The sequence below is a fragment of the Phocoena phocoena genome, chromosome 10 (assembly GCF_963924675.1).
Source record: "Phocoena phocoena chromosome 10, mPhoPho1.1, whole genome shotgun sequence".
NCBI classification, from domain to species: Eukaryota; Metazoa; Chordata; class Mammalia; order Artiodactyla; family Phocoenidae; genus Phocoena; species Phocoena phocoena.
The window spans coordinates 388470-414572 of record NC_089228.1 but is presented as its reverse complement, the minus strand read 5'-3'; the positions used below and the strand labels follow the sequence as shown (position 1 = coordinate 414572).

At 44.6% G+C, this 26103-nt stretch overlaps 1 protein-coding gene across 1 annotated transcript in view; it reads right to left on the bottom strand.

Moving 5' to 3' along the window:
• SLC41A3 (solute carrier family 41 member 3) overlaps positions 1-26103 on the bottom strand; it is a 44647-nt gene that overhangs the window by 12219 nt on the left and 6325 nt on the right. The window contains exon 3 of the mRNA XM_065885026.1: positions 1690-1761. Coding sequence (XP_065741098.1) covers positions 1690-1761 — 72 coding nt within the window. The remainder of the gene's footprint in view (positions 1-1689; positions 1762-26103) is intronic.

Below are 26103 nucleotides of genomic sequence, written 5' to 3'. Positions count from 1 at the left end.
GTGGGATCTTCCCGGACCAGGGCTCGAACCCGTGTCCCCTGCCCTGGCAAGCAGATTCTTTAACCACTGCGCCACCAGGGAAGTCCCATTTCAATTATTAATACTAGTGCTGGTGCACCAAGAGATCAGATGTTTTGTAATCCTTTCGGAAAACATCTAGAGCCTTAAACTGTTCATACCTTGTGAACTTGTAGGAAGTTCTCTTAAGAAACCTATGCAAAAGGAGAGCGCTCTCACTGCAGTATAACTTACCGAGTAGGAGCCTGTAACTGCAGGTGCCCCGCAGGGTGACGGGTCTGTGAGTGGACGGGCCGAGCTCGGCAGGTCTGCACAGGCCCCACAGAGCCAGCCCCTGGCTGCCCTTCCCTCTTACCCGTGAGGTCCTGGCTCACGTATCACTCTTGGGTACATTGTCGTGATAGAATACGCTGAAGTTATTTTAAAAGTTTAAGTATGGAACTTACTGCACCCTTTATGCTTTGATGTTAAGCTTTTTAAAAAATGAAGGAGACCGATTGCATCCACGCTGTGACAGGACCACGTGCCAGGCCAGGGCCTGCCCACAGCAGGACCTGATCAACACTGGTTGAGGAGGATTCGGTAGGAAAAGAAACGCAAAACCAGTGACTGTTGCCAAGGCGTTTACCACCCGCCCCTGCAGACCCTCTGCCGGGGCCTCATGAGAGCTTTAACCTCCAGGGGCTTCAGCCACAGGCTGTAGTCCCGGCCCCTGTGAAGCACCTCCGTGGACGAGGCAGACGTCTAAACACAAAACTGCATCCAGGACGGCCTGACAGCGCCCGCAAGGCCCGGAGAGGCAGCCAGTGCCAGGCTGGAGCCGGGTCTGAGGAGAGACCCCACCGGGTGACGGGGAGGGGAAAGGACATCCCAGCAGGGGAGGGGGCCGGGCCCACCCCTGGACAAGGGGGCCGGCAAAGGGGCTCCAGGGGGAGGAGGCCCCATGAGCTCGAGGGTTAGAAGAGGCCAGGCAGGGGCCGTGCAGAAGCGCAGTGGAGCCCAGGTGCCTGGACGGGGAGGCCAGGGCAGCGGGGCTGGGCTCCGGGCGGCCCAGGGGAGGGTCCTCAGAGTGGCCGGATGTAAGGGTGAGGGACACAGGCAGGCTGAGGGCTGTTGGGTCTCTAGCCGGGTCAGACGGGAGTGTCGCTCACTGGGCACGCGAATCCCACCCGATGAGCCACACAGCAGCCCGTCTTACGGATGAGGCCCCTGAGCTGGGCCACCCCAGAGAGAGCTTCCAGCCCAAAGCAGACGGAGTCTGGGACTTCAAAGAGGGGTGTGAGGAGGGCAGGCGACGGGGCCGGATCTGGGGACACTGCTCTGGAGATGCCCAGCGGAGAGGTGCAAACGGACTCTGGAGCCCCGGTGAGAAGTCAAGGCCCCTCCTGAGTCTGTGTGTCCTGCCCGGGGCAGCCTGCTGGCCAGTGATGGTCTCGCCTGCATGCCAGTGTGACCTGGGCCCAGTTCTCGGTGTGGCCACAGCCTGCCCCTGCCAGAGGAGCCCAGGAGGCTCTGGATACAAACGCTTCCGTCCAGATCCAGGCCCAGCCTACTGCTGCCTCAGGCTTCCTGGCTCCGTGAGACACCCCCCTCCGCCCCGCGGCCCCACAGTTAGGAGGAGACACAAGTTTGCGACGCGCATGAAGCATAAGGGACAGAGGCGAGGGTCACCTGGATGAGGGCGAGGTTACTGCTGATGACTCGGTGCCTCTCCCGGGGGCCATCGATCTGCCCAGTGTTGGCCTAGGATGGAAAGAAGGGCAAAGGGTGAGTCGGGCGGCAGCGCCGAAGCCAGGCCCACCCTTCTTGGAGAGGGCCTCAGGACAGGCCAACAAATGCCCCCTCACTGCTGCCAGAGCCAACTGTCCTGCCAGCTTCCAAAACGGTGACTCGGGGCCGGAGAGGTGGGGACAGAGGCCCAGCTCTTCCCCTCGCAGGTGTGCGATCACACATACACGTGCACACGCGGGCACGCGTGTCACCAAGAACCTGAGCCGTTGACCATCCGGCCGGTCCATGAGGGGTGCCGGGCTCCCCCCACCCTGCCATCCCTCCTCCCCGCCCACGAGTCGCAGCTCACGTGACCAGCAGCCACTCACCCACCTTGGCCAAGTATCCCGCTTAAGAAACGTATGTAAGGCCCTCTTGTCTTGGGATAAAAAGGCGAGATCGGAAATGCAGCTTTCTCCTTTAAAAGGGGTAGCTGCTCCTAACGTCACAGCCTTTGGCAGCAAAATTCAGGATGCGGATAAGAAAAGGTTTCAAAGCAAATGTCTTTTCTTGGCTCCGATCGCACTGAGTTCACTACGCTACTGAACTCTGAGGAAAACACATAATTCTCTTCTTTACTTTATTTTTTGGCCGCGCCGTGCGGCTTGCAGGACCTTCGTTTCCTGACCAGGGATCGAACCCAGGCTCCCTGCAGTGGAAGCGTGGAGTCCCAACCACTGGACGGCCAGGGAAGCCCCCAGAATTACTTTTCTTTGTACAAGTAAGGGGAGGCTTCTTGTCTTTGGGCGCCTGGGACACATCAGGTCACCACTGTGGAGCCCCAGTCAGCTCTGGCTTCATCCAGATGGCCTGACACCTGCCTCGGGTGTCCTCCCAGGAACTGGGGCGCAGGTGGCGCAGAGCCGCGAGGGACCCACCGAGGCCACACCCGCTCTGCCCGCCCCCCGCCCCTCCCCCGGGCCCCCTGCGGCCCAGAGATGCCGGTGCCCCTGTGTTGGTTCCTGTCAGTCAACCAATTGCAATGTATCAAGGTAGTCAGAGGGCTGGTCAACCAACTGCAACGTACCAAGGTAGTCAGAGGGCTGGTGCTGGCCCACGACCCCCAGTACAAATCAGAAAGGGAGTCCTTCCTCAAGAAGCCTCATTTCCACCGGCTGGGAAGCGTGTAAAACACGTGCACAAGTCTAGAACCCGTACAACCCACGAAGCGGCATGGAGGTGCCTCCTGGCGCCAGAGGCCCGAGACCAAGTCCAGGCTGAGCAGCAGAGGGAGCGGAGGAGAGGGTGCCTGGAGATCCCACAGGGACGAAGGCGGGGAGAGCCGGGGGGAAGCAGCTGCGGGTGTCAGGGAATTAGGCCAGGGGACGGCAGCGGGGCTGACGGGCACTGGATTCCCGTCCAGACACCGGGAGCGTGGGTTTCGGATGAGTTATCCCCGTGGAGGCTGAAATCGGCCAGGATGGTGGCGGGAACTGGTGTGCAGATGAAGACCCTCCAGGGTCCAGTATCCAGGGCCGTGGGGGACGGAGCCGTGAAGGAGGGAAGGAACAGGGCCGGCCAGGAGGGTGAACCTCGGGCAGGGGCCCTCAGGCATGGGGGGTCAGGTCTCCATCAAGATACAGGGACATTTCTTTCCCCTAGAATGACGGTCCTGGAGAGGTCAGGCTAGGAGCTAGAGGCACAAGGCCAGCCCTGGCACAGGCTGGGGCCTTTCAAGACTCCAAGGCAAAGGAGTGGGAAGCTGGAGCGTCTCTAGACCAACCGAGATTCATCTCAGCAGAAGCAGCCCGCAGGCCCTTCCTAAGCGTGTGTTTGGATCACACTCAAACATCTTCAGCCTCTCTTAATCTCACGAGCCCTTACAGCTGCATCAACACACCTCCCTCCCCTGCGGTTCTGGCTGCAGCTCGGCCACTCGGCCTCTCCTTCAGCGACAGGCCCAGCTGTGGGAACCACCCCTCCTCCCGTCCCTCAGGTGAGGACGACTTCCTGCCGCTACCCGGCCTGGGGAGCTTTGCCACCCACAAGCTTGCCGGTGGACCCCTCCTTAATTCTGCTCAGCTCCTGTCCCTGCACCTCCTGTTTGCTGCCAGGTCCTGACTTGCCCGGCGAGTTAGAGCTTCACAAGGTCATCTGGCCCATTCACAACCAAAAATACTTACTGGATTAACAAAGAGGACTGACCCTTGCTGTCCTCCTCCTTCCTCAAACTGGAGGGTAGGGAAAGACAACCTTCTAACTTTTTATTTCTAAATAAACGTAGACTTTTTTTTGCAAGAGTTCCAAAGTCAGCGCAGAGAGTTTCCCATATACCTGTCGCCCAGTTTCTACTGACCGTAACACCTTATAGCAGGGGTCCCCAGCCCCTGGGCCGCACAGCACGAGGTGAGCGGCGGGCCACGGAGCAAAGCTTCATCTGCCACTCCCCGTCGCTCACACTACCACCTGAGCCATCCCTCCCCACCTCCGGCCGTGGAAAAATCGTCTTCCGCGAAACCGGTCCCTGGTGCCAGAAAGGCTGGGGAGCGCTGTGTTCTAGAACCATAGGACAGTCATCAAACTAAGACGTTACCACTGGCCCAACACCACCAACTAGGTGACAGGGTGTATTCGCACATCCCGGCTTTCCCACCACTGTCCTTTCTCTGTTCCAGGAAGTAAGTCCGGACCCCCCACTGGCTCCTTGGTCTCCTCCAGGCAGTGACGGGTTCTCACCCTCCCTCGTCTTTCTCACCTTGACATTCTGCAGAAGGTCCCTCAACGTGGGCTTGTCTGGTGCTTCCACATGACTAAACTGAGGGTGCGGGTCTGGAGGGAAGAGGCCGCCGAGGGGAGGCGCCTTCTCCGTGTGTGGAGTCCGAGGCGAGCGACACCACGTGGCCGACCACAGGCGCCCTGACCTCGGCTGGGGTGCGTCTGCCGGGATTCCGCCCTGCAGACTCGCTGTTTTCCCTTCCCCGCACGCTGTCAGCTAGAAGCCCCTCATCAGGTCGGCCCTGCGCTCCAGGGGAGGGGATGAAGCGGCTGCTCCTCCGTGGAAGCAGATCGAAGCTTTGGGGACACTTTCTGCAACTACCAGAGCGATTCACAATTCCTGGGGGAGATATCTGAAGCTCTGCACACATCCTGTTTCTCCTGCAAGTTCCACCTGGTGCTACTGCAGTGTCAACGCCTCTAGGTCCTCTTACGGATGGAGCCAGGAAACGTACGTGTATGCACCCTAACCCCGCCATGCACACACGTAAATTTAGTTTCGTCTCCCTCTGTACGTCCTAAACAAACGTGAGTTTACAAGGATATCTCTGGCTCCGGTCCAGCATCACAGGGCTCATCGTGGCAGTGAGCAGACAGCCTTCAGACACACAATGGAAACAAGAAGAGGCTTCTACAGTATCACACAAATTCAGAGGAAATCCTCGGGCAGGGAGAGCAGGGGAGTTAGGTGGACAGAGGACCCACGCCCAGAAATGACGGCAGGACATGTTTCCCGCCCAGGAAGGAGGCCCCGGGGACGACGGGCTCCTCGGACAGGTGGCGACTTGGCTTCAACAAGAGGCGCCTCTCCTCTCGCCTGACCGGCTTGTGCCGACGATGGGGTGCGTGGCTGAGCAGAAGCAGCGAGGGTGTGTGCTGGGGTCACAAGCAGGCAAGTGTCCAGAGTGGCCACAGTAAGAGGGACACAGACCAGTGAGACCAGTGAGCGGCTTGTACCTCCAGGGAGCACACTGTGACGCCCCCCAGCCATCGGGGGTCACCTGCTCTACAGAAGAGATCCACCGACTAGGAGGAAACCCAAATAGAGGATGCTCGAGTGACCAAGAATCCCTGTCTCCTGAAGGCCACAGTCATGCCAGACTCAGCAGACTCCACAAATGGAGGCAAAAGCCTAAGGAAACAATCAAACAGAAGCCCAGTAAGACGCTAGGACAGCTAAACCAGGGGGTGGCAGAGTCCGGTGCCTTCGCACAGGGAGACACCGTCCGGGGTTCTAGAAAGCACAGACTCGGTCTCTGAATGTAAAGTAAAACACGGAGACAAGCAGGACTCCTCACAACGACCTCAGGAGCACAGAGCTTGAGAGCAAGATTAAGAGGAGACGAGTGAAATGAAAAATCAAGCGCAGGTGTTTTCCCAGAATGAAGCACAGCCAGACAGAGATGGAAAAAGGCAGATCCAGAAGCCGCATGTGGATACAATGAAGCACAGCCAGACAGCGATGGAAAAAGGCAGATCCAGAAGCCGCATGTGGATACAATGAAGCACAGCCAGACAGAGATGGAAAAAGGCAGATCCAGAAGCCGCGTGTGGATACAATGAAGCACAGCCAGACAGAGACGGAAAAAGGCAGATCCAGAAGCCGCGTGTGGATACAATGAAGCACAGCCAGACAGAGATGGAAAAAGGCAGATCCAGAAGCCGCGTGTGGATACAATGAAGCACAGCCAGACAGAGACGGAAAAAGGCAGATCCAGAAGCCGCGTGTGGATGCGTTAAAGTTGGAGAGACGGTGGGAATGTGAATGCGTATCAGAATATAAGAAATCACAAAAAATGGGATTTTCATAGAGCTGAAGACAGACATACGTCTTTAGATTGAAAAATCTAACATGTATATAAGGTAAGGAAAAACAGTCCATGCCAGAAATACCGCGGTGATAAAAAAGAAAATGCAAAAGAAGTTCAGATGGGGGACTTCCCTGGCCGTCCAGTGGTCAGGACTCTGCATGTGCACTGCAGGGGGCACGGGTTCGATCCCTGGTTGGGGAACTAAGATCCCGCAAGCCGCACGACACGCAGCCCCCGCCAAAAAAAAGTTCAGATAGGAAGATAAAATCAACAGACACCCTAGAAGAAATGAGACTCAAAGAGACACGAGGCCACCATTAGCAACACTGGGTACAGAGGACACGGCAAGCCTGTCTCAGTTGAGGAAACATACCTGTGAACACTGCCTCGCTATCCTGACAGGCTGGGGTCAGCTGTGAGGATAAAGGCCCCGTCACACTTGGGAGTCCAGACAGTTCACCTGCCAGGACCCTCCCCTGAAGCAGGTCCTGGACGACACATGCAAACCAAACGAAAGATACATTTAAAAGGAAGCTGGTGGGGAGTGACAGCAGCCAGAGGGCGGACAGGGAAGTCCAGCCCGCGCTCTTTGGAGGAAACACAGGATGAACCACACAGACTGAGCACAGCAGCTCTGTGGGACGGTTAGAAGCCAGGCCAGGCTTGCAGCAGCCAAGGAGAAGCCTCACCCACGATGGGAGGAAAGGTCGTTGTTGCCCTTGCCCCTCCCCCGGCACAGCCCCGAGGAGACAGGAGGCAGCCATCCAGCCCCCGGGCCTCCCTTGGGACAGAGGGAAAGAATGGACTTGTCTGTGACCTTCTGGCTGGTCTAAGGGCTCCCAAGAGACGGGCTTCTCGCTCACCCGACTCACAGATCAGACCAGAAGCTAGCATAGTTTATGTATCAGGTCAGGACAACAGATTTAAAGTCCGGAAAGAAAAAAAAAACCTGTCAACAAGTAATTCTGGCAAAAACTGTCCTTTGAAAATGAGGGGGGATTTAAGACATTTCTAGATAAATAAAAGCTGACAGAGTTCATTACCACTAGGCCTGCCCTATGGTCAATGTTAAAGGGAGCTGATGAAAGGATGATCAGAAGTCAAATATATATATTGAAAAATAAAAAGTTCTCCAGTAAAAGCAAACACACAGCCAAATATAAAAACCTGTGTATTGTAATTTCGGTTCATAACTCCACTTTTATGCCTTTGTAGGATTTAAAAAACAAAAGCATAAAAATAATTAAAATCTATATTACTGAGTACAAAGTATATAAAATGTAATTCATGATTAATTAAAATCTATATTACTGGGCTTCCCTGGTGGCACAGTGGTTGAGAGTCCACCTGCCGATGCAGGGGACATGGGTTCGTGCCCCGGTCCGGGAAGATCCCACATGCCGCGGAGCGGCTGGGCCCGTGAGCTGTGGCCGCTGAGCCTGTGTGTCCGGAGCCTGTGCTCCGCAACGGGAGAGGCCACAGCAGTGAGAGGCCCGCGTACCGCAAAAAAACAAAAAACAAACAACTATATTACTGAGTACACAGTATATAAAATGTAATTCATGATATCAATAATATAAACGGGGTAGAGCTTTAAAGGAATAGAATTTTTGACTAATTTAAGTTGGTAGCAGTTTAAAATAGATTATTATAACATTAGGATCTTATACGGATTCCCCAAGGTACCCACAAAGAAAACATCTACAGGACATACACAAGAAAAATGAGAAGTGAGTCAAGACCTATCACTACAAAAAATTAACTCCTCAAAAAAAAAAAAAGAACTCATCAAAAAGACAGAAAGGGAGAAAATGAGAGGGAGAAAAGCTATGAGACATACAGAAAACAAATACCAAAACGGCATTAGTCCTTGCCTATCACTAATTACTTTAAATGTAAATAAACTTCCCAATCGAAAAACATAAATGGGTAGAGTAAATTTTTAAATATACAAGATCCAACTACATGCTGTCTACAGGAGGGTAACTTTAGATCTAACGACACACATGGATTGAAAGAGAAAAGGTGGAAAAAAGATATTCCTTACAAATAGCAACCAAACAAGAGGAAGGATGACTGTACTAGTATCAGACAAAATAGATACTAAGTAAAAAACTGATCCAAGAAACAAAGAAGGACATTATATACTGATAAGAAGACTGTGTATATTGATAAAATATATATTGATTATACATTGACAAAACCACCAGGAACACGTAACAGTTATAAACATACATAGACCAACCATCAGAACTCCTAAATATAGGACGCAAACGTTGACAGAATTGAAAGGAGAAGTAGATAGCTCTGCAATAACAGGAGAAGACTTCAATTCTCCACTTTCAATAATGGATAGGACAACCAGACAGAAGATTATGAAGGAAACAGAGGACTTGAACATCTCTACAGACGAACTGAACCTAACAAACAGATACATGATCCTCTACCCAACAACAGCAGAATACATAGTTTCTTAAGGGCACCTGGGACATTCGTTGAAAAAGAAGAAAAATCTCAAATCAACAACCTAATTTTACAACTAGAAAAGAACAAACTAAACCCAAAAGCTATGAGAATAAAAGAAATAATAAATATTAGGCCATCACCAAAAAAATCTACAAACAATAAATGGTTGAGAGGGTGTATAGAGAAGGGAGCCCTCCTGCGCTGTTGGTGGAAATGTAAATTGGTGCAGCCACTGTGGAGAACAATATGGAGATTCCTTAAAAAACTAAAAATAGAACTACCGTACGATCCAGCAATCCTACTCCTGGGCATATATCCAGAGAAAACCATAATTCAAAAAGACATGTACCCCAGTGTTCATTGCAGCACAATTTACAATAGCCAAGACACGGAAGCAATCTCAGTGTCCCTCAACAGAGGAATGGATAAAGAAGATGTGGTACATATAAACAATGGAATATCAGCCATGAAAAATAACGAAATAATGCCATGTGTAGCAACACGGATGGACCTAGAGACTGTCATACTAAGTGAAGTAAGTCACACAGAGAAAGACAAATATCATATGACATCGCTTATATGTAGAATCTAAAGGAATGGTACAAGTGAACCTATTTATAAAACAGAACTTCAGTCACAGATGTAGAAAACAAACTTGTGGTTACTAGGTGAGAAAAGGGAGGGGAGGGATCAATTGGGACATTGGGATTGACATATACACACTACTGTATATAGAACAGATAACTAATAAGACTACTGAACAGCACAGGGAGCTCTATTCTGTGCTCTGTAATGACCTGTATAGGAAGAGAATCTAAAAAAGAGTGGATAACGTGTATGCATCACTGACTCCCTTTGCTGTACAGCAGAAACTAACTGTAAGTCACCTACACGCCAATAAAAAATAGAGGAAAAAATAAATATTAGGGATAAATAGAAAAACAATGGAGAAAATCAACAAATGCTGTTTCTTCAAAAAGATCAACAAAATGATCAAACCTTAAGCTAGACTGATTAAGGGAAGAAAGAAAAGACTCACGTAACTAAAAGAACTGAGAAGACATTATTACTCAATTTACAGAAATAAAAAGTATTATCAGAGAGTACTTTAATGATTATATGCCAACAAATTGGACAACCTAGATGAAAAGGATAAATTCCTAGAAATGCACAATTGACCAAGTCTAAATCATGAAGAAATAGAAGCTCTGAACACACCCATAACTAGTAAGGAGATTGAACTGATAATCAAAAACCTCTCAATGAAGAAAAGCCGAGGACCAGATGGCTCTGCTGGTGAATTTTACCAAACATTTAAAGAAGAATTAACATCAATCCTCCTCAAACTCTTCCAAAGCAATTGCAGAGGAGGCAACATTTCCAAACTCATTCTATGAGGACAGATTTACACTGATAACCAAAGCCACACAAAGACACTACAAGAAAACCACTGAGTAATATCCCTTATGAATATTGACACAAAAATCCTCAATAAAATACTAGCAATACTAGAATTCAAGAGCACATTAAAATTACTGTACACCATGACCAAAAGAGATTTATTCCTGGAATGCAAGGCTAGTTCATATGAAAACGGATCAACGCAGTATACTCTATTAACAAAATGAAGGAAAATAAACCATGCCATCATCTCAACTGATGCAGAAAAAGCATCTGACACAATTCAACTTTCCATAATAAAAACATTCAACAAACTAGGAATAGAAGGAAACTACCCCAATATAATAAAAGCTATATATCAAAAGCCCACAACTAACATAACACTCATGGTGAAATACTGAAATTTTTCCTCTAAGATCAAGTAAAACAAGGATACCCACTTTCACCACTTTTATTCAACACTGTCCTGGAAGCCTTAACCGGAGAAATTAGGCAAGAAAAAGAAATAAAAGACATTCAAATTGGAGAGAAAAGAAGTAAGAGTATCTCTACTCACAGATGACAGGACCTTATATGTAGAAAACCCTAAAGACTGCACAAAAACTGAACTAATAAAGCAATCCATCAGTCACAGAATATAAAATCAACAACAGAAACAAAAAACACCCACTTGTGTGTCTCTTTACTAACAATGAACAATCTGAAGAAAAAAACAATTTAACTTTCATTTACTGTAACATCAAAAAGAAAAAAACACTTGGGAATTAACTTGACAAAGAAGGTGAAAGACTTGTATGCTCAAAATGTCACTGAAAGAAATTTTGAAAGACACCAATAAATGGAAAGATATCCTATGTTCATGGATTGGAAAACAATATTGTTAAGGTGTCAGTATTACCAAAAGCAATCTACAGGTTTAACGCAATCCCTATCAAAAACCCAATGGCAAAAATAGAAAAAATTCATTTAAAAATTCATATGGAGTCTCAAGAGACCCCCCCAAAGCCAAAACAATCTTAAAAAAACAAACCAGGTTGGAAAAGACAAGATGGTGGAGTAGAAGACCTTGAGCTCCCCTCCTCCCATGAGCACACCAAAAGCACAACTAACTGTTGAACAACCGTCAATAAAAAAGACTGAAACATTACCAAAAAAGATATTCTACATCCAAAGACAAAGAAAAACATCACAGTGAGACAGTAGGAGGGGCATACTTGCAATCTAATCAAATCGCATACCCCCAGGGTGGGTGACCCACTGACTGGAGAATAATTACATCACAGAAGTTCTCCCATGGGAGTGAGACCTCTGAGCCCCACATCAGGCTCCCCAGCGTGGGGATCTGGCATGGGGAGGAGGAGCCCCAGAGCATTTGGCTGTGAAGGCCAGCAGGTCTGAATCTCAAGAACTCCACAGGACTTGGGGAAACAAAGACTCCATGCTTGGAGGGTGCACACAAAGTCCCTGGAGCACCAGGTCACAGCACAAAAGCAGTGACTCCAAAGGAGCCTGGGCTAGGCCTACCTGCTGGTCTTGGAGGGTCTCTTGGGCAGCTGTGGCTCTCTCCTGGGACATAAAAGCTGGTGGTTAACATATCCAGGAGCATGCATCTGGAGGCTGATATCTTGCTTGGGACGTTAGCACCAAGACCTGGCCCCACCCAACAGCCTGTAGGCCCCAGTGCTGGGACGCCTCAGGCCAAACAACCAACAGGCAGAACACAGCCCCACCCATCAGCAGACAGGCTGCCTAAACACTTTCTGAACCCACAGCCACCTCTAGACATGCCCCTTGACATGGCCCTGCCCACCAGAAAGCCTGTACCAGCCTCTAGACCAGGCTTACCAACCAGGGGGCAGACACCAGAAGGAAGGAAACTACGATCCTGAAGCCCACAGAAGTGAGTCTGAAAATACAGGTCAGAACCTACCCTGGGACCAGCTTGTCCCTGGCCCTTGGGTGACGAGAGGGGAGAGCACTGCTGGGACACAGAGAACATCCCCTACAGAGGCCACTTCTCCAAGGATGAGGAATGTAACTAAGCTACTACGTACATGAAAATACAAATAGAAATTTAAACAAAATGACATGGCAAAGCAATATGTTTCAGACGAAGGAACAAGATAAAACCCCAGAAGAACTACGAAGTGAAGTGGAGATGGGCAATCTACTCAAGAAAGAGTTCTGAGTAACGGTCACAAAGATGATACAAGAGCACAGGGAAAGAATGGAGGCGCAACTGAGAAGTGACAAGACATTTTCAAGAAAGAATTAGAAAAAAGAAGAACCACCAGAGTTGAAGAGTACAATAAACGAAATGAAAAATACACCAGAAGGAACCAAGAGCAGAATAAATGAGGCAGAAGAATGGTTAAGTGAGCTGGAAGACAGAGTGGAAATCACTGTCTCAGAACGTAATAAAGAAAAAAGAATGAAAAGAAACAGGGACAGTTTAAGAGGCCTCGGGAACGTCAAATGCACCAACATTCCAGTTATAGGGGTTCCAGCAGAAGATGAGAGAGAGAAAGGGCCTGAGGAGATATTTGAAGAGATAATAGCTTAAAATTTCTCTAACATGGGAAAGGAAACAGTCACCCAAGTCCAGGAAGCACAGAGTACCATACAGGATCAACCCAAGTAAGAACATGCCAAGACATATAGTAATCAAACCAACGAAAATTAAAGAGGAAGAGAAAATATTAAAGGCAATAAGGGAAAAGCAACAAATAACAAAGGAACCCCCAAAAGGTTATCAGCAGATTTTCAGCAGAAACTCCGCAGGCCAGAAAGGACTTGCACGATATCTTTAAAGTGATGAAAGGGAAAAACCTACAACCAAGAATACTCCATCCAGCAAGGGTCTTATTCAGATTCGATGGAGAAATAAAAGCTTTACAGACAAGCAAAAGCTAAAAGAATTCAGCACCACCAAACCAGCTTTACAACAAATGCTGAAGGAACTTCTTTAAGCAGAAAAGAAAAGGCCACAACTAGAAACAAGAAAATCGCGAATGGAAAAGCTCCCTGGTAAAGGGAAACAGAGAGTGAAAGTAGGAAATCATCCACACACAAGTATATATCTAAACCAAAATCATGAGAGGAGAAAAGTATAAATGCAGGATATCAGAAATGCATTGGAAATGAACATATCAGCAACTTAAAAACAATCATGTATATATAGAGACTGCTATAGTAAAATCTCATGGTAACCGCAAACCAAAAATCTACAACGGATATACACACAAATAAGAATGACTCCAAGACAGACTGGTGATCTCTTAGAATAATAGGCGTAAAAAAAAAAAAAAAAAAAAAAAAAAAAATAGGCGTCAGTGGCCCCTTGTTCCAAAGGTGCCAACTCACCTATGCAGGACATATTAAGAGTTTGTTTGGGAGATTAGTTCAAGATGGCGGAGTAGAAGGACGTCAGCTCACCCCATTCTTATGAAAACACCAAAATCACAACTAATTGTTGAACAACCAATGACAAAAAAATGCTGGAACCTAAAAAAACAAAAAAAAAGATACCCTACATCCAAAGACAAAGAAGAAGCCACAACGAGACGGTAGGAGGGGTACAATCATGATAAAATCAAATCCCATACCTGCTGGGTGGGTGACTCACAGACTGGAGAATAATTACATCACAGAAGTTCTCCCATGGGAGTGAGAGTTCTGAGCCCCACATCAGACTTCCCAGCCTGGGGATCCGGTAACAGGAGGAGTAGTCCCCAAAGAATCTGGCTTTGAAGGCCAGCAGGGCTTGAATGCAGGACTTCCACAGGACAGGGTGAAACAGAAACTCCATTCTTGGAGGGCACACACAAAGTCCTGTGCGCATCAGGACCCAGGGGTAAAAAGCCCATAGGAGACTGGACCAGACCTACCTGCTAGTACTGGAGGGTCTCCTGCAGAGGTGATGGGGAGGGCAGCCGAAGCTCACTGCAGGGACAAAGACACTGGCAACAGCAGTTCTGGGAAGTACTCACTGACCTGAGCCCTCCTGGAGGCCACCACTAGCCCCACCGTATAGCCCGTAGGCTCCAGTGCTGGGTCACCTCAGGCCAAACAACTAACAGGGAGGGAAAATAGCCCCACCCATCAGCAGATTATAGTTTTACTGAGCATGGCCCTGCCTACCAGAGGGACAAGACCCAGCTCCAACCACCACCAGTCCTTCCCATCAGGAAACTTGCAAAAGCCTCTCTGATAGCCTCATCTACCAGAGGGCAGACAGCAGAAGCAGAAAGAACCCTAATCCTGCAGCCTGCAGAACAGAAACCACATTCACAGAAAGTTGGACAAAATGAAACGGCAGAGGAATATGTTCCAGATGAAGGAACAAGATAAAACCCCAGAAAGTCAACTAAGTGGAGATAGGCAACCTTCTGGAAAAAGAATTCAGAATAATGATAGTGAAGATGATCCAGGATCTCAGAAAAAGAATGGAGGCAAGGACCGAGAAGATGCTAGAAATGTTTAACAAAACCCCAGAAGAACTAAAGAACAAACAAACAGAGATGAACAATACAATAACTGAAATGAAAAATACACTAGAAGGAATCAATAGCAGAATAACTGAGGCAGAAGAACAGATAAGTGAACTGGAAGACAGAACGGTGGAAATAACTGCCGAGGAGCAGAATAAAGAATGAAAAGAAACGAAGAGAGTCTAAGAGACCTCTGGGACGACATTAAATGCACCATCCTTTGCATTATAGGGGCCCCAGAAGCAGAAGAGAGAAAGGACCTGAGAAAAGGTTTGAAGAGATAATAACTGAAAACTTCCGTAACATGGAAAAGGAAACAGTCACCCAAGTCCAGGAAGCGCAGAGTCCCAAGAAGGATAAACCCAAGGAGGAGGAACATGCCACCAAGACACACGGTAATCAAACTGACAAAAATTAAAGGCAAAGAAAAAAACTTTAAAAGCAACAAGTGAAAAACAACAAATAACATACAAGGGAATGCCCATAAGGTTATCAGCTGATTTCTCAGCAGAAACTCTGCAGGTGAGAAGGGAGTGACTTAATATATATATAAAGTGATAAAGGGAAGAACCTACAACCAAGAATACTCTATCCAGCAAGGCTCTCATTCAGATTTGACAGAGAAATCAAAAGCTTTATGGACAAGCAAAAGCTAAGAGAATTCAGCACCCCCAGGCCAACTTTCCAACAGATGCTAAAATAACTTCTCTAGGCAGGAAAGCAACCAGCAGCTTAAAATAACCACGTACATATATAGACTGCTATAACAAAACCTCATGGGAACAGCAAACCCAAAATCTATAATAGGTACAAACACAAAGAAGGAAACACAACCCAAACAGAACACTAAAGATGGTCATCAAACCACAAGAGAAGAGAAAAAGAGAGGAAAGGAAGAAAAAAGACCTACAAGAACAAACCAAAAGGATTAAGAAAATGGCAATAGGAACATACATATTGATAATCACCTTAAATGGATTAAATGCTCCAACCAAAAGCTACAGAATGGCTGAATGGATACAAAAACAAGACCCATATATATGCTGTTTACAAGAGACCCACTTCAGACCTAGGGACACATACAGACTGAAAGTGAGGGGATGGAATAACATATTCCATGCAAATGAAAATCAAAAGAAAGCTGGAATAGCAATACTCATATCAGACAAAATAGACTTTAAAATAAAGACTATTATAAGAGACAAAGAAGGACACTACATAACGGTCAAGGGATCAATCCAAGGAGAACACATAACAATTGTAAACAGATACGCACCCAACAGAGGAGCACCTCAATATGTAAGGCAAACACTAAGAGCCATAAAGGGAGAAATCGACAGTCACACAATAATAGTGGGGGCTTTAACACCCCACTTTCTTTTTTTTTATAGCATGCTTTCTTTTTTTTTAGTACCTATTGCTTTTTAAAAATTAATTAATTAATTAATTAAGTTGTGCCAGGTCTTAGTTGCAGCCAGCGGGATCCTTAGTTGAGGTTCGCCGGCTCCTTAGTTGTGGCATGTGGACTCCTTAGTTGTGGCAGGCGGGCTCCTTAGTTGTGGCTCACAGGCTACTTAGTTGCAGCACGCGAACACTTAGTTGCGACACGCGTGAGGGATCTGGTTCCCGGACCAGGGATCGAATCTGGGCCCCCTGTATTGGGAGTGTGGAGTCTTAACCACTGGGCCACTAGGGAAGTCCCAGCACCCCACTTTCATCAATGGATAGATCATTCAGAAAGAAAATCAAAGAGGAAACACAGGCCTTAAATCACCCATTAGACCATATGGACTTAATTGATATTTATAGAGCATTCCATCCAAAAGCAGCAGAATACACATTCTTCTCATGTGCATGCAGAAGAGTCTTCAGGATCTAGTACATGCTGGGCCACAAAGCAAGCCTTGGTAAATTTAAGAAAACTGAAATCATATCAAGCATCTTTTCCAACCACAATGCTATGAGATTAGAAATAAACAACAAGGAAAAAACTGTAAAAAACAAACACGTGGAGGCTAAACAATGTGCTACTAAACAACCAATGGATCACTGAAGAAATCAAAGGGGAAACAAAAAAATACCTAGAGACAAATGAAAAGTATCAAACAAAATACCTAACTTTACACCTAAAGCAACTAGAGAAAGAAGAACGAACAAAACCCAAAGTTAGTAGAAGGAAAGAAATCATAAAGATCAGAGCAGAAATAAATGAACTACAAACGAATAAAACAATACCAAAGATGAAAGAAACTAAAAGCTGGTTCTTTGAAAAGATAAACAAAACTGATAAGCCATTAGCCAGCCTCATCAATAAAAAAAGGGAGAGGGCCCAAATCAATAAACTTAGAAATGAAAAAGGAGAAGTTACAACAGACACCACAGAAATACAAAGGAGCATAAGAGACTACTACAAGCAACCACATGCCAATAAAATGGACAACCTGGAAGAAATGGACAAATTCTTAAAAAGGTACAATCTCCCAAAGCTGAACCAGGAAGAAATAGAAAATGTGAACAGACCAATCACATATACTGAAGTTGAATCTGTGATTTAAAAACTCCCAACAAAGGGACTTCCCTGGTGGTCCAGTGGTTAAGAATTGGTCCTGCAATGCAGGGAACGCCAGTTCGATCTCTTGTCAGGGAACTAACATCCCACATGCTGCAGGGCAACTAAACCTGTGCGCCACAACTACTGAGCCCGTGCACTCCCGAGCCTGTGTGCTACAACTAAAGAGAAGCCTGTGCACCGCAACAAAGAGCCCACGTGCTATGAGGCCACTATTACCCTGATACCAAAACCAGACAAAGATACCACAAAAAAAGAAAATTACCAGCCAATATCATTGATGAACACAGACGCAAAAATCCTCAACAAAATACTAGCAATCTGAATTCAACAATACATTAAAAGGATCATACACCATGATCAAGTGGGATATATCCCAGGGATGCAAGGATTTTTCAATTCTGCAAATCAATCATGTGCTACACCACATCAACATACTGAAGAAAACCATATGATCATCTCAATAGATGCAGAAAAGCATTTGACAAAATCCAACACCCATTTATGATAAAAACTCTCCAGAAAGTGGGCACAGAGGGAACCTACCTCAATATAATAAAGTCCACAAAAAAATAAATAAATAAATTCCACATATGACAAACCCACAGCTAACATCATACTCAACAGTGAAAAGCAGAAAGCATTTCCTCTAAGATCAGGAACAAGACAAGGATGTCCACTCTCACCACTTTTATTCAACATAGTTTTGGAAGTCCTAGCCATGGCAATCAGAGAAGAAGAAATAAAAGGGATCCAAATTGGAAAAGAAAAAGTAAAACTGTCGCAGTTTACAGATGACATGATACTATACACAGATAATCCTAAAGGTGCTACCAGAAAACTATTACAGCTCATCAATGAATTTGGTAAAATTGCAGTACATGAAATTGATACACAAAAATCTGTTGCATTTCTATACACTAACAATGAAAAGTCAGAAAGAGAAATTAAGGAAACTATCCCATTTACCACTGCTTCAAAAAGAATAAAATACCTAGGAATAAAGCTACCTAAGGAGGCAAAGACTTGTACTCCAAAAGGTGTAAGACACTGATGTAAGAAATCGAAAACGACACAAACGGAATGATACACCGTGTTCTTGGATTGGAAGAATCAATATTGTCAAAATGACTATAGTATCCTAGGCAATGTACAGATTCAATGCAATTCCTATCAAATTACCAACTGCATTTTTCACAGAACTAGAACAAAAAAATTTTTAATTTCTATGGAAACACAAAAGACCCCAAAGAGTCAAAGCAATCTTGAGAAAGAAAAACGGAGCTGGAGGAATCAGGCTCCCTGACTTGAGACTATACTACAAAGCTACAGTAATCAAAACAGTGTGATTCTGGCACAAAAACAGAAATATAGATCAATGGAACAGGATAGAAAGCCCAGAAATAAACCCACGCACCTATGGTCAATTAATCTATAACAAAGGAGGCAAGACTATGCAGTGGAGAAAAGACAGTCTCTTCAATATGTTGTGCTGGGAAACTGAACAGCTACAAAATGAAATTAGAACATTCTCTAACACCAAACACAAAAATAAACTCAAAATGGATTAAATGTAAGACCGGATACTATAAAACTCCTAGAGGAAGGCATAGGCAGAACACTTTTTGACATAAATCACAGCACTATCTTTTTGGATCCACCTCCTAGAGTAATGGAAATAAAAACAAAAATAAACAAATGGGACCTAATTAAACTTAAAAGCTTTTGCACAGCAAAGGAAACCATAAACAACACAAAAAGCTCATCTACAGACTGGGAGAAAATATTTGCAAATGATGCAACTGAGAAGAGATTAATCTCTTAAATACACAAACAGGGCTTCTCTGGTGGCGCAGTGGTGGAGTCCGCCTGCCGATGCAGGGGACACGGGTTCCTGCCGCAGAGCGGCTGGGCCCCTGAGCCACGGCCGCTGAGCCTGTGCATCCAGAGCCTGTGCTCCGCAACGGGAGAGGCCACAACAGTGAGAGGCCCACGTACCACAAAAATAAATAAATAAATAAAATATACAAACAGCTTATACAGCTCAATATCAAAAAAACGAACAACCCAATCAAAACATGGGCAGAAGATCTAAAAAGACATTTTTTCAAAAGAAGACATGCAGATGGCTAACAAACACATGAAAAGATGCTCAACATCACTAATTATGAGAGAAGTGCAAATCGAAACTACAATGAGGTATCACCTCACACCAGTCAGAATGGCCACCGTTAAAAAGTCTACAAATAATAAATGCTGGAGAGAGTGTGGAGAAAAGGGAATGCTTCTACACTGTTGGTGGGAAGGTAAATTGGTACAACCACTATGAAGAACAGAATGGAGGTTCCTTTAAAAACTAAAAATAGAGCTACCATATGATCCAGTAATCCCACTCCTGGGCATGTATCTGGAGAAAGCCATAACTAGAAAAGATACATGGACCCCAATGTTCATGGCAGCACTATTTACAATAGCCAAGACACGGAAGCAACCTAAATGTCCATCAACAGAGGAATGCATAAAGAAGATGTTGTACATATATACAGTGAAATACTACTCAATCATAAGAAAAGAATGAAATAAGCCATTTGCAGCAACATGGATGGAGCCAGAGACGATCATACTAAGTAAGACAAAGACAAACATCACATGGTATCACTCATATGTGGGATCTAACTAAAAAAAATGATACATGAACTAATTTACAGAACAGAAACTGACTCAAAAACATAGAAAACTTATGGTTACCAAAGGGGAGGGGGAGAGAGGGATAAATTAGGAGTTTGTGCTTAAAATATACATACTACTATATAGATAACCAACAAGGACCTACTGTATAGCACAGGGAACTATACTCAATATCTTGTAATAACCTATAATGGTAGAGAGTATAAAAATAAATAAATAAATTATATATATATATATATATATATATATATATATATAAAACTGAATCACTTTACTGTACACCTCAAACTAACACAATATTGTAAATCAACTATATTTCAATAAAAATTTTAAAAAAAGAACAAATTTGGAGGCCTCATACTTCCTGATTTTAAAACCTATTTCAAAGCTACAGGCTTTGAAGGCACATAGACCAACAGACTAGAACAGAGACCCCAGAAATAAACCCTGGCATATATAATCAAATAATTTTTGACAAGCATGCCAAGACAGTTCAATGGGGAGAGGACAGTCTTTTCAACAAATGGTGCTGGGAAATCTGGACAGCCACGTACAAAAAGGATGAAGTTGAAACTTTACCTAATACCATATACAAAAATTAACTCAAAATGGATCAAAGATTAAACATTAGAGTGAAATCTATAAACTTCTCAGAAGAAAACATAGGGGAAAGTCTTATGACATTGTATTTGGTTATGATTTCTTGGATACGACTCAAAAAGCACAGGTAAGAAAATAAAAATAGATAAACTGGACTAAATCAAAATTTAAAACTTTTGTGCATCAAAGGACACAATCAACAGAGTGAAAAGAAAACCAACAGAAAGGGAGAAACTATTGGCAAATCATATATCTGATAAGGGTTAAGTTCCAGAATATATAAAGAACTCCTACAGCTCAACAACCAATAAATAAACCCCATTAAAAAATGTATATAGGACTTGAATAGACATTTCTCCAAGAAAATTAAAAATGGCAAAGAGCACATGAAAAGATGTTCAACATTACTAATTATTAGGGAAATACAAATCAATATCACAGCCATTAGGATGGCTACTACTTAAAAAACAAACAACGCCCCCCCAAAACAAAACAAAAACCCAGGAAATAACAAGTGCTGAGGAAGACGTGGAGAAATGCACACTTAACGACAGTTAAGATGCTAAAATTTATGTGTATTTTACTAAAATTAAAATAAAATATTTTAAAAGACCCTTTCAGGGGGGTGAAAAGTCAAGCCAGAGAATGGGAGAAAATTTTTGCAAACCACATATATGACAAAAGACTCATACACAGAATTTATAAAGAGCTCTCAAAACTCAAGAGTAAAAACAGTAATGTAATTTGATATGAAAAGATGCTTCACTCAAAGAGCTATGTGATGGCAAAGAAGCACATGAGAAAAGACGACCGTTATTAGTCATTAGGGAAATGCAAATTAAGACCAAGATTGAGATATCACTACGTAATTATTAAAACAGCTAAAATAAAAACTAGACGATACCAAATACTGGTGAGGATGCAGAAAAACTGAATATCTCAAAAACTGCTGGTGAGATTTCATAAAATTTTCTGGCAGTTTTTAAAATATATTTTTTAAATTTTTATTTCTTTTATTACTTATTTTGGCTGTGCCAGGTCTTAGTTGTGGCATGCGGGATTTTTTTTTTTTTTTTTTTTTTTTTGCAGCACGTGGACTCTCAGTTGCGGCACTGCAGACTTATTAGTTGTGGCATGCGCATGGCATCGAGTTCTCCAACCAGAGATCAAACCCGGGCCCCATGCATTGGGAGCATGGAGACTGACCCTGAACGTGAAATTCTGATTCATACCCTTTGTTCACGTTGCTATTGAAGGGTCTGTCTTCGTGCTGATGTAAAAGAGCTGCTTAGATACTTGAGGATACAGATGCTCTGTTAATTTTGTATAACTCTTCCCCTTGTGGGTTATTCCCCTTTTAATTTGTGCAAGGAAACTGTACGGGTAGAATTGTGTCCCCGCAACAGAACTTGAAGTCCGAACCCCCAGAACCTCGTAACTGACTTGATTTGGAAATAGGGTGGTTGGAGATGAACTTAGTTTATACGAGGTCACACTGGGGTAGGGTGGGCACCTAATCCAACGTGGCTGCTGTCCTTATAGAAAGGGGACATTTGGAGATATGTGCACACAGGCAGAGCCACGAGAATACAAAGACAGAGGTTGGGGCAGTGCATCTACAGGCCAGGGAACAGTGGAGATCACAGCAGACCCAGAGCTGGGGAAAGGCCTGGAGCAGAGCCTCCTATAGCCTCAGGGGGAGCCAGCCCACCCCAGCCTCCATCTCTTGACTTTTAACCAGAGCTTGGAGACCATACATTGCTGTTGTTTAAGCCACTCGGTCTGTGGTGCTTTGTTATGACAGCCCCAGGGAACTAAAATGATTACGTAGCTCGCAGTTGAACTGAGACAAGGCATCGTCTTTCCTTTATGAGTTCTGCACTTGTTCTGCTACTTAAAAAGCATTTCTTGTCACCAACTCTAAAAATACTGATGTGCTTTTCTGGTATCATGCTTTACTTTAAATTACTCCATGTATTCAAAATATACATTTAGGTATGACATAAAATAAAAATTACTTCTGAAGAATTAGCCGATTATCTCAGAACCATTTATTAATAATTCGCCCTCTTTTCACTGATTTAAAATGTCATATTATTATACAGTAGATTGTATTTGTAAAGTCTGAGTTTATTTCTGGATGTTCTGTTTTGTTCTCTGATATATCAATTGAGACTGGCTGCAAAATATTTTTCTTACTATAACTTTATATTTATATGTTGTAAAATCTGGAAATCAAATTTCACTATTATTCTTTCTCTTTTTCCTACCAATATTTTCATGGTTATTCTGACTCATTCCTCCAGATAAACTTTAAAATAATACTGTCAAGGGTTTCCCTGGTGGCGCAGTGGTTGAGAGTCCGCCTGCCGATGCAGGGAACACGGGTTCGTGCCCCAGTCCGGGAAGATCCCACATGCCGCGGAGCGGCTGGGCCCGTGAGCCATGGCCGCTGAGCCTGCGCGTCTGGAGCCTGTGCTCCGCAACGGGAGAGGCCACAACAGTAAGAGGCCTGCATACCACACACACACACACACACACACAAAGAAATAATAATAATAAAAATAATACTGTCAAATGTTCCCCCAAATCTCTCTGGCATTAACTGCATTAATTTTATAAACAAAAACAGGGAGAACTGGTAACTTTACAACATTGATTTTTCCCATCAGAAACTCCGTCTCTCCCTCCAAATTTCTATTTCCCTTTATGGAGTTTCGTCACTTTATTTGAATGGGTCCCACACATTTCTTTTTGAGGCTTCAGGATGAAAAAGTTTTAAAATTGGTTCACAGTTTGAAATGGTACCTAATCAAACTTACAAGCTTTTGCACAGCAAAGGAAACCATAAACAAGACGAAAAGACAACCTACAGAATGGGAGAAAATATTTGCAAATGATGCAACCAACAAGGGCTTAATTTCCAAAATATACAAACAGCTCATACAACTCAACAACAACAAAAAACAAACAACCCAATCAAAAAATGGGCAGAAGACCTAAATAGACATTTCTCCAAAGAAGACATACAGATGGCCAATAGGCACATGAAAAGATGCTCAACATGGCTAATCATTTGAGAAATGCAAATCAAAACTACAATGAGGTACCACCTCACACAGGTCAGAATGGCCATCATCAAGAAATCCGCAAACAGTAAATGCTGGAGAGGGTGTGGAGAAAAGGGAACCCTCTTGCACTGTTGGTGAGAATGTAAATCATTTACACAGTGTAGCCACTGTGAAGAACAGTATGGAAGTTCCTCAGAAAACTAAAAATAGAGCTACCATATGATCCAGCAATCCCACTCCTGGGCATATATCGGACAAAACTATAATTCAAAAAGATACATGCACCCCAATGTTCATGGCTGCACTATTTACAATAGCCAAGACATGGAAGCAACCTAAGTTTCCACTGATAGAGGAATAGATAAAGAAGATGTGGTACACATATATAGTGGAATATCACTCAGTCATAACGAAGAACGAAATAATGCCATTCTCAGCAACACGATGCAACTAGAGATCCAGTGAAGTCAGTCAGAAAGACAAATACCATGTGATATCACTTATACGTGGAATCTAAAATATGACACGTGAGTCTATGAAACAGAAAGATTCACAGGGAACAGACTGCTGGTTGCCAAGGGGGAAGGGGTTGGGGGAGGGGTGGAGTGGGAGGTCGGGGTTAGCGGATGTAAGTTTTTATATATAGGATGGATAAAGAACAAGGTCCTACTGTACAGCACAGGGAACTATATTCAATATCCTATGACAAACCATACTGGAAAAGAATACACAAATAAAAAAAGAATGTATATGTATGTACAACTAAAAAATATTTGTTCATCGTTTGAAAGATATCTGCAATTTTTTCAATTCAATTTTACGATTCAGTTGTATTTTTAATGACCAATTTTGGTGTGTGCAGAAGTATCTAGTTACACACGTTAATGTCTATTTTAAATTTCATCTAGATATTTTGAAACCAGATCACTTTACTGAGATTATTAGTTTTAAAACTTTTCTAGTTGATTTGCTTAGTTTTCCAAGAAGATAAGCATATCAATAGCAAATAGTAAGTTTTTCTCCCTCTTTTTTATTTAAGGGTCTTATTTCCTTTTCTTGGCATATTACGCTAGCTAAAACAACCAGAACAGTACCAATAAAATATTCTTCTATTTCAAGTTGCACTAAGAATATTTTTTACATCATGAGTGGGTCTTGAAGGCAGAACTAATCTACAGAGATTGGAAGTGGATCAGGGGTTTCTGGGATGGACTGTGGGTGGCAGGCTCTGTATCTTGATTGGGACAGTGGTTATGTCAGTGTGTATATTTGTCAAAAGTCACTGACCCGTACACTTAAAATTTTGAGTTTTTGTTGTATTGATTTACACATTAATACAATGTTGGGTGTTGAAAGGTTCTTTTTTTTGTTTTTTATAAATTTATTTATTTAATTTATTCATTTTTGGCTGAGATGGGTCTTCGTTGCTGCGCAGGCTTTCTCCAGTTGCGACGAGCAGGGGCTTCTCTTCGTTGCGGTGCGTGGGCTTCTCATTGCAGTGGCTTCTCTTTGCTGTGGAGCATGGGCTCTAGGCGCGTGGACTTCAGTAGTTGTGGCTCGCGGGCTCTAGAGTGCAGGCTCAGTAGTTGTGGCGCACGGGCTTAGTCGCTCTGCGGCATGTGGGATCTTCCCGGACCAGGGCTCGAACCCATGTCCCCTGCATTGGCAGGCGGACTCTTAACCACTGCACCACCAGGGAAGCCCCTGAATGCTTTTATAAAGGTTCTATTGCACTGATAATGGGGCTGTTCTCCTCAAACAGGCTGTGACGATGAACTGTTCCGATCATTCTTTTCTCCCCCCCACATTTTACGCATTTAAAAAACATTATAACAGTAAGAAACAATCACAGCACAGAAGTGTTCAATATGCATTAAGCACCATGGAATAAAAACGTAACTCAAAGCACAGGGCTTACGAAGCCGCCCGCCAATGCAGGGGACACGAGTTCAAGCCCTGGTTTGGGAAGATCCCACATGCTGCGGAGCAGCTAAGCCCGTGCGCCACAACTACTGAGCCTGTGCTCTAGAGCCCGCGAGCCACAACTACTGAGCCCGCGTGCCACAACTACTGAAGCCCACGAGCCTAGAGCCCGTGCTCCGCAACAAGAGAAGCCACGGCAATGAGAAGCCCGTGCACCGCAATGAAGACCCAACGCAGCCTAAATAAATAAATAAAATTAATTTATACTAAAAAAAAATGTAACCTGAAACGCCACCATGGCAGGGATTACCATCAACATTTCTTCCCTCTCACCAACACATTTAATCACACTTACGTGTGTGCACAGGTGTATGTTGCACACACACGGGCACCATGTCACCTGCCACTTAAGACATTTCAATGGCCTACAAGACTGCACGGTCCGGCCTCTGTTGTGACAAATTACCACAAACTCAGTGGTTGAAAATGATGCAAACGTCTTCTCTTTCAGTTCTGGAGGCCAGGGGTCTACAGAGGGTCTATGCAGGGGGGCAGCTGTTTCTTTCCATTTCCAGCAGGTA